Here is a 10,415-nt window from a genome sequence, read left to right on the forward strand (position 1 = left end):
GGGTGGGGTATGGGGCCCCCCTGGGGCGCCCCAAGGGTGGGGTATGGGGCCACCCTGCGGCGCCCCGAGGGTGGGGTATGGGGCCACCCTGTGGCGCCCCGAGGGTGGGGTATGGGGCCACCCTGCGGCGCCCCGAGGGTGGGGTATGGGGCCACCCTGTGGCGCCCCGAGGGTGGGGTATGGGGCCACCCTGGGGCGCCCCAAGGGTGGGGTATGGGGCCACCTTGGGGCACCCCAAGGGTGGGGTATGTGGCCACCCTGGGGCGCCCCGAGGGTGGGGTATGGGGCCACCCTGTGGCGCCCCGAGGGTGGGGTATGGGGCCACCCTGCGGCGCCCCGAGGGTGGGGTATGGGGCCACCCTGGGGCACCCCGAGGGTGGGGTATGGGGCCACCCTGGGGCACACCAAGGGTAGGGTATGGGGCCACCCTGGGGCGCCCCGAGGGAGGGGTATAGGGCCACCCTATGGCGCCCCGAGGGTGGGGTATGGGGCCCCTCTGGGGCGCCCCAAGGGTGGGGTATGGGGCCACCCTGGGGCACCCCGAGGGTGGGGTATGGGGCCACCCTGGGGCACCCCAAGGGTAGGGTATGGGGCCACCCTGGGGCGCCCCGAGGGTGGGGTATGGGGCCACCCTGTGGCGCCCCGAGGGTGGGGTATGGGGCCACCCTGCGGCGCCCCGAGGGTGGGGTATGGGGCCACCCTGTGGCGCCCCGAGGGTGGGGTATGGGGCCACCCTGGGGCGCCCCAAGGGTGGGGTATGGGGCCACCTTGGGGCACCCCAAGGGTGGGGTATGTGGCCACCCTGGGGCGCCCCGAGGGTGGGGTATGGGGCCACCCTGGGGCACCCCAAGGGTGGGGTATGGGGCCACCCTGGGGCGCCCCGAGGGTGGGGTATGGGGCCACCCTGGGGCACCCCAAGGGTGGGGTATGGGGCCACCCTGGGGCACCCCAAGGGTAGGGTATGGGGCCACCCTGGGGCGCCCCAAGGGTGGGGTATGGGGCCACCCTGGGGCGCCCCGAGGGTGGGGTATTGGGCCTCCCTGGGGTACCCCAAGGGTAAGATATGGGGCCACCCTGGGGCACCCCAAGGGTGGGGTATGGGGCCACCCTGGGGCACCCCTAGGGTAGGGTATGGGGCCACCCTGGGGCACCCCTAGGGGAGGGTATGGTGCCACCCTGGGGCGCCCCGAGGGTGGGGTATGGGGCCACCCTGGGGCACCCCAAGGGTAGGGTATGGGGCCGGGAGGACGGGTGGGGACGTGTTGACTCTGGAGGTCACACAGGTAAAGCAACTACGCCCTTGCGAGCTCTCAGCCCTGCACTGTGTTGCCAAGTCTCCTGCAACACAGCCCTCGTATCCAATATTGACAAATATGGACAACGTGAATGATACTTAACAATGGTTTATCAAACACAAATTACCTTGGAGCTGGGGGATCGAACCCCCGCCAGCGGTGATGTTTCAGTAAAGAGTGTTTTATTTACTGTGTTTGTTTATTGTTGAGCCCGTGGAGGCGCGTGTTATTATGGTGATGGAGGCGACTGAATTCTTCTGAAACTCTTCTGCTCACACACTTAGATATATATTATGTTTTGAATATGCTAGTCATTTGAGACCTAGTGGAGAGTAGGAGCAGCCCGTCCTCATACACCACCACCGTCCTCATACACCACCACCGTCCTCATACACCAGCCCGTCCTCATACACCAGCCCGTCCTCATACACCAGCCCGTCCTCATACACCACCACCGTCCTCATACACCAGCCCGTCCTCATACACCAGCCCGTCCTCATACACCACCACCGTCCTCATACACCAGCCCGTCCTCATACACCAGCCCGTCCTCATACACCAGCCCGTCCTCATACACCAGCCCGTCCTCATACACCAGCCCGTCCTCATACACCAGCCCGTCCTCATACACCACCACCGTCCTCGTACACCAGCCCGTCCTCATACACCAGCCCCGTCCTCATACACCAGCCCCGTCCTCATACACCACCACCGTCCTCATATACCAGCCCGTCCTCATACACCACCACCGTCCTCATACACCACCACCGTCCTCATACACCAGCCCGTCCTCATACACCAGCCCGTCCTCATACACCAGCCCGTCCTCATACACCAGCCCGTCCTCATACACCAGCCCCGTCCTCATACACCAGCCCCGTCCTCATACACCAGCCCGTCCTCATACACCAGCCCGTCCTCATACACCAGCCCCGTCCTCATACACCAGCCCCGTCCTCATACACCAGCCCGTCCTCATACACCAGCACCGTCCTCATACACCAGCCCCGTCCTCATACACCAGCCCGTCCTCATACACCACCACCGTCCTCATACACCAGCCCGTCCTCATACACCACCACCGTCCTCATACACCAGCCCGTCCTCATACACCAGTCCGTCCTCATACACCACCACCGTCCTCATACACCAGCACCGTCCTCATACACCAGCCCGTTCTCATACACCAGCCCGTCCTCATACACCAGCCCGTCCTCATACACCAGCCCCGTCCTCATACACCACCACCGTCCTCATACACCACCACCGTCCTCATACACCACCACCGTCCTCATACACCAGCCCGTCCTCATACACCACCACCGTCCTCATACACCAGCCCGTCCTCATACACCACCACCGTCCTCATACACCACCACCGTCCTCATACACCAGCCCGTCCTCATACACCAGTCCGTCCTCATACACCACCACCGTCCTCATACACCAGCCCGTTCTCATACACCACCACCGTCCTCATACACCAGCCCGTCCTCATACACCAGCACCGTCCTCATACACCAGTCCGACCTCATACACCACCACCGTCCTCATACACCAGCCCGTTCTCATACACCAGCCCGTCCTCATACACCACCACCGTCCTCATACACCAGCCCGTTCTCATACACCAGCCCGTTCTCATACACCAGCCCGTCCTCATACATCAGCCCGTCCTCATACACCAGCCCGTCCTCATACACCAGCCCCGTCCTCATACACCAGTCCGTCCTCATACACCAGCCCCGTCCTCATACACCAGCCCGTCCTCATACACCACCACCGTCCTCATACACCACCACCGTCCTCATACACCACCACCGTCCTCATACACCACCACCGTCCTCATACACCAGCCCGTCCTCATACACCAGCCCGTCCTCATTCACCAGCCCGTCCTCATACACCACCACCGTCCTCATACACCACCACCGTCCTCATACACCAGCCCGTCCTCATACACCAGCCCGTCCTCATACACCACCACCGTCCTCATACACCACCACCGTCCTCATACACCACCACCGTCCTCATACACCACCACCGTCCTCATACACCAGCCCGTCCTCACACACCAGCCCGTCCTCATACACCAGCCCGTCCTCACACACCAGCCCGTCCTCATACACCACCACCGTCCTCATACACCACCACCGTCCTCATACACCACCACCGTCCTCATACACCACCACCGTCCTCATACACCACCACCGTCCTCATACACCAGCCCGTCCTCACACACCAGCCCGTCCTCATACACCAGCCCGTCCTCACACACCAGCCCGTCCTCATACACCACCACCGTCCTCATACACCACCACCGTCCTCATACACCACCACCGTCCTCATACACCACCACCGTCCTCATACACCAGCCCGTCCTCACACACCAGCCCGTCCTCATACACCAGCCCGTCCTCATACACCACCACCGTCCTCATACACCACCACCGTCCTCATACACCACCACCGTCCTCATACACCTGCCCGTCCTCATACACCACCACCGTCCTCATACACCAGCCCGTCCTCATACACCACCACCGTCCTCATACACCACCACCGTCCTCATACACCAGCCCGTCCTCATACACCACCACCGTCCTCATACACCACCACCGTCCTCATACACCAGCCCGTCCTCATACACCACCACCGTCCTCATACACCTGCCCGTCCTCATACACCAGCCCGTCCTCATACACCAGTCCGTCCTCATACACCACCACCGTCCTCATACACCAGCCCGTCCTCATACACCAGTCCGTCCTCATACACCACCACCGTCCTCATACACCAGCCCGTTCTCATACACCAGCCCGTCCTCATACACCACCACCGTCCTCATACACCAGCCCGTCCTCATACACCACCACCGTCCTCATACACCTGCCCGTCCTCATACACCACCACCGTCCTCATACACCAGCCCGTCCTCATACACCACCACCGTCCTCGTACACCACCACCGTCCTCATACACCAGCCCGTCCTCATACACCACCACCGTCCTCATACACCACCACAGTCCTCACACACCACCACCGTCCTCACACACCACCACCGTCCTCATACACCACCACCGTCCTCATACACCACCACCGTCCTCATACACCAGCCTGTCCTCATACACCACAACCGTCCTCATACACCACCACCGTCCTCATACACCACCACCGTCCTCATACACCAGCCCGTCCTCATACACCACCACCGTCCTCATACACCAGCCCGTCCTCATACACCACCACCGTCCTCATACACCTCCACCGTCCTCATACACCACCACCGTCCTCACACACCACCACCGTCCTCATACACCACCACCGTCCTCATACACCACCACCGTCCTCATACACCACCACCGTCCTCATACACCAGCCCGTCCTCATACACCACAACCGTCCTCATACACCACCACCGTCCTCATACACCACCACCGTCCTCATACACCAGCCCGTCCTCATACACCACCACCGTCCTCATACACCAGCCCGTCCTCATACACCACCACCGTCCTCATACACCACCTCCGTCCTCATACACCACCACCGTCCTCATACACCAGCCCGTCCTCATACACCACCACCGTCCTCATACACCACCACCGTCCTGAAACACCAGCCCGTCCTCATACACCAGCCCGTCCTCATACACCACCACCGTCCTCATACACCACCACCGTCCTCATACACCACCACCGTCCTCATACACCACCACCGTCCTCATACACCACCACCGTCCTCATACACCACCACCGTCCTCATACACCTGCCCGTCCTCATACACCACCACCGTCCTCATACACCAGCCCGTCCTCATACACCACCACCGTCCTCATACACCACCACCGTCCTCATACACCAGCCCGTCCCCATACACCACCACCGTCCTCATACACCACCACAGTCCTCACACACCACCACCGTCCTCACACACCACCACCGTCCTCATACACCACCACCGTCCTCATACACCACCACCGTCCTCATACACCAGCCCGTCCTCATACACCACAACCGTCCTCATACACCACCACCGTCCTCATACACCACCACCGTCCTCATACACCAGCCCGTCCTCATACACCACCACCGTCCTCATACACCAGCCCGTCCTCATACACCACCACCGTCCTCATACACCTCCACCGTCCTCATACACCACCACCGTCCTCACACACCACCACCGTCCTCATACACCACCACCGTCCTCATACACCACCACCGTCCTCATACACCACCACCGTCCTCATACACCAGCCCGTCCTCATACACCACAACCGTCCTCATACACCACCACCGTCCTCATACACCACCACCGTCCTCATACACCAGCCCGTCCTCATACACCACCACCGTCCTCATACACCAGCCCGTCCTCATACACCACCACCGTCCTCATACACCACCTCCGTCCTCATACACCACCACCGTCCTCATACACCAGCCCGTCCTCATACACCACCACCGTCCTCATACACCACCACCGTCCTGAAACACCAGCCCGTCCTCATACACCAGCCCGTCCTCATACACCACCACCGTCCTCATACACCACCACCGTCCTCATACACCACCACCGTCCTCATACTCCAGCCCCGTTCCATTGGAGAGCCAAGGACATCTACCAGGTGACAAGGGGAGCCAGGGACGTCTTCCAGGTGACAAGGGGAGCCAGGGACGTCTTCCAGGTGACAAGGGGAGCCAAGGACGTCTACCAGGTGACAAGGGGAGCCAAGGACGTCTACCAGGTGACAAGGAGAGCCAGGGACGTCTAACAGGTGACAAGAAGGGCCAGGGACGTCTACCAGATGACAAGGAGGGCCAGGGACGTCTACCAGGTGACAAGGAGGGCCAGGGACGTCTACCAGGTGACAAGGAGGGCCAGGGACGTCTACCAGGTGACAAGGAGGGCCAGGGACGTCTACCAGGTGACAAGGAGGGCCAGGGACGTCTACCAGGTGACAAGGAGGGCCAGCGACGTCTACCAGGTGACAAGAAAGGCCAGGGCCCTCTTCCAGGTGACAAGGAGTGCCAGGGTCGTCTACCAGGTGACAAGGAGAGCAAGCGATGTCTATCAGGTGACAAGAAGGGCCAGGGACCTCTACCAGGTGACAAGGAGGGCCAGCGACGTCTACCAGGTGACAAGGAGGGCCAGGGACGTGTACCAGGTGACAAGGAGGGCCAGGGACCTCTGCCAGGTGACAAGGAGAGCTAGCGATGTCTATCAGGTGACAAGAAGGGCCAGGGACCTCTACCAGGTGACAAGGAGTGCCAGGGTCGTCTACCAGGTGACAAGGAGAGCTAGCGATGTCTATCAGGACAAGGAGGGCCAGGAATATCTTTCAGGTGACAAGGAGAACCAGGGACGATACAATATGACGATACAATGTGACGATATATACATCGTCAGCGTCAACAGTAAATAATAACGGCAGGAATGATGTTCACGTGTGAACGAACACACACCACTTCTCTCCAAGAGAGGTGGTGTGTGTTCATTCAATCCACCGCGCCAAAGGAAATATAACACCTAAAGCCCCACACCCGTAAGGATCCTCCTCAACAGGAAGCTTCAGTACAATACTGGCAACCAGGTTTGCAGGAAGAGCAGCCAACAATCAGCTTCCACCTGATGCATTAGCAGTACAGACAGGATTAGAGGAAGAAAGATGGCACAGAATCCTCACAGCATGTGTAGAAGTCTCTGATACTAATGTCCCCTTCACATTGGATGAGCTCTATCGAACTAAGAAAAACTCTAAAGATACATCCCCTGGAGACGACAAAATAACTTATAAAATGATTAGAAACCTCGGCCCAGAGGGAGACGCTGCATACCTAAGATTAATTAATTTAGCCTGGACTTCTTAAACTAGACCTACAGCTTGGAATAGAGCAGACATAGTGCTGATCCCAAAACCCAAAGATCCAGCTAATCCCAGGCCCATCTCTCTCCAAAGCTGTGCAGCCAAGACGGCTGACAGAAAGGTGCTCAACAGACTGGAGTGGAAAATGCTTAAACTGCACCAGGATATTTATTCCTATAGAAGAGGGGTTGGCACAGTGGAATGTATTACAACTCTGTTAGCCCACTTGAATGACAGACCAGGAATGCTGATATTCCTGGACCTCCAGAATGCCTTTGAATTAGCTAGCGCCCCAGCTATTCTCTGCTGCCTCATTGACAAAGAGGTCAGAGGCAACCTGCTCTCCTGGACCAAAAACTGTCTCGTAAACAGAGAAACAAGAGTAAAACTTCATGGCACAGTCTCTGAGTACAAAAGACATGAAAATGGTACACCGCAAGGAGGTATTCTCAGCCCCCTTCTCTTCAACTGTTTAATGGAAAGAATAATATGAAACTCCCACATCACTGCAGGCTGCTAAACTACACGGACGACTTTGTCATCATCATAAATGGAAGGGATGCGGCGCGCCTTGCACCCAAATGCTTAGACTGCATCAGTAAAGAGGCAAAACAGATTGGGATCAAACTCAACCCCTCAAAGTCAAAACCCATGCCCATAAAAATAGTGAAGCTCAACATCCAACTCACAGTACAGGGTTACCCAATGGGTGGACACTTATCAGCATCTAGGAATAATCCTGGACACACAAACATAAATTTTAATGCTGAGGTCACTTACTTCAGAGAGAGAACTGCGGCCCGGACGGCAATCCTCGGGTCGCTAACCTCTCTCTCTGGAGGAGCCAATCTGCAAGTCCTTCACACATACTATGTACAGGCAGTCAGATCAGTGATCGACTATGCCGCACCTGCACTCACAAGTCTATCACAACAACAGTGGAAAAAGCTTGAAGTTGCCCAAAACAATGCTATGAGAGCGGCACTGGGAACCCCCATGTGGACCAGGCAATGTGTTTTCATGACTGAAAACGGGTTTACCCTCTCTACAAGACAATATCTCAAAGAACAGCTACGATTATCAGTAAGATCATTGTTTCCTCCTGATCCAGACCCAGTACGGCAGGCCTTGGTGGTTGGACTTGGCCAAAACAACGGAAACTCTTGGGCTGCCAGAGCGGGAAAAGTCCTAAACAGACTATAATTAAAAAACATGATTCTTGATAGAGGGGGTGATCATCCACACCCAAACTACACTTGTTCCCCACCGTGGGAGGGGCCTACCTTCAAAATAGTAATAAAAAGTCTTCCAATGAAAAAGACTGCCTATGATCCAACAATCCTAAGATGCATCATAGAAAAGCCAATGTGCAACATTCCAGTAGCAGGAGCCACCCACATCTTCACAGACGGATCGGTGGACACAGAATATGAAAGTGCTGGCGCTGCTCTTTGCACGGCCAGCGTACAGGCATACTGGAGACTGGGAGGACTAGTATCATCAACCCAAACTGAGCTGTTTGCCATACAACAGGCAATCGCATGTGATTGCACAAAGCACTCAAAATGCAATCATACACACAGACTCAAAAGCTGCACTTGAAATATTAAGAAAAAACAGTGGAAAGACAACGTGGAAATAATTACCACAATTTTGTATCTTGAAGCAGTCGCTAAAAGCAAAAGACTCAACATCACCCTAAACTGGATCCCATCCCATGTTGGAATACCATTAAATGAGAAAGCCGATGAAATTGCTAAATTGGCAACTCGTTATCCAGTGATCCACAAACAATCCAACCCAGCCTAGAGTAAATAAAAAACACAATCACCAAAAACATTCACACCTCAACAAAGCCCATCTACACCAGAGAGTAGCTGAAGGTTCGCCCTCTGCACTATGGTATCCTCAAGCCACCAAGTTAGACAGGTTAAACATCCCAAAAGGAATCCACAGGAATATAGCAGTTCGGGGATATTGACTACGTCTAGGTTACAGATGCAACTGGGAGATTGGTGAACTCAGAGGGAGTGCATCTTCTGCCAAAACAATCACAGAAAAGCCACTACTTCACTATCTCCAGGAATGTGAAGTAACCAAGAACCTTAGAAGAGCTTTAAGAGTCCCTGACTCTTGCAGTAACCACCCTGAAGCCATCAACACTGCCACTCTTCTCTCCAATAAAAGTGTCCAGCAGCTGGACACCCTCATACACACTGTCAAGCAGTATCCTCCCCCACGATAGCAGCCTGACGATTAAATGCGACCTCAGCACACAATATACATTTACTAAAAAAAAAAAAAACTACCACTTAGGGGGTATTCATGCCCGTGCCACCTCTTGGGTGGCTTAATCTTCATCAATCAATCAGCAGCCGCTTCCTTCCATTAATCTGTGCCTCTTGCTGCGTGTGGTCCTGTTGCATTCTTCCGGTGAGATTTTCCTGCTGAGTCTGTACAGAACTTTGTAACCCAGGTCCCGTCTGCCGTAGATCACAACACTTCTTTGGTGACAGGATGAACAACCCAGCGGGTTTTCTTCCTATTGGGGAGTGTTGTACATGCTGCTATGGCGGTGTGTCCACTCACAGGATGAGTGGCGCTGCCCAATACTGTCACTATAGCGGTGTGTCCACTCACAGGATGAGTGGCGCTGCCCAATACTGTCACTATGGCGGTGTATCCACTCACAGGATGAGTGACGCTGCCCAATACTGTCACTATGGCGGTGTGTCCACTAACAGGATGAGTGGCGCTGCCCAGTACTGTCACTATGGCGTTGTGTCCACTCACAGGATGAGTGGCGCTGCCCAATACTGTCACTATAGCGGTGTGTCCACTCACAGGATGAGTGGCGCTGCCCAATACTGTCACTATGGCGGTGTGTCCACTCACAGGATGAGTGACGCTGCCCAATACTGTCACTATGGCGGTGTGTCCACTCACAGGATGAGTGGCGCTGCCCAGTACTGTCACTATGGCGGTGTGTCCACTCACAGGATGAGTGGCGCTGCCCAATACTGTCACTATGGCGGTGTGTCCACTCACAGGATAAGTGGCGCTGCCCAATACTGTCACTATGGCGGTGTGTCCACTCACAGGATGAGTGGCGCTGCCCAATACTGTCACTATGGTGGTGTGTCCACTCACAGGATGAGTGACGCTGCCCAATACTGTCACTATGGTGGTGTGTCCACTCACAGGATGAGTGGCGCTGCCCAATACTGTCACTATGGCGGTGTGTCCACT

At 56.3% G+C, this 10,415-nt stretch overlaps 1 protein-coding gene across 1 annotated transcript; it reads left to right on the forward strand.

Moving 5' to 3' along the window:
* Positions 1–995: 995 nt before the first annotated feature.
* Positions 996–6,514, forward strand: LOC138353781 (involucrin-like). The gene is made up of 2 exons (XM_069307181.1): positions 996–1,056; positions 5,928–6,514. Exons 1-2 carry the CDS (start codon positions 996–998, stop codon positions 6,512–6,514), a joined length of 648 nt encoding a protein of 215 aa, XP_069163282.1.
* The last annotated feature ends 3,901 nt before the right edge of the window (positions 6,515–10,415 follow it).

This window comes from Procambarus clarkii, chromosome 59 (assembly GCF_040958095.1).
Source record: "Procambarus clarkii isolate CNS0578487 chromosome 59, FALCON_Pclarkii_2.0, whole genome shotgun sequence".
NCBI lineage: Eukaryota > Metazoa > Arthropoda > Malacostraca > Decapoda > Cambaridae > Procambarus > Procambarus clarkii.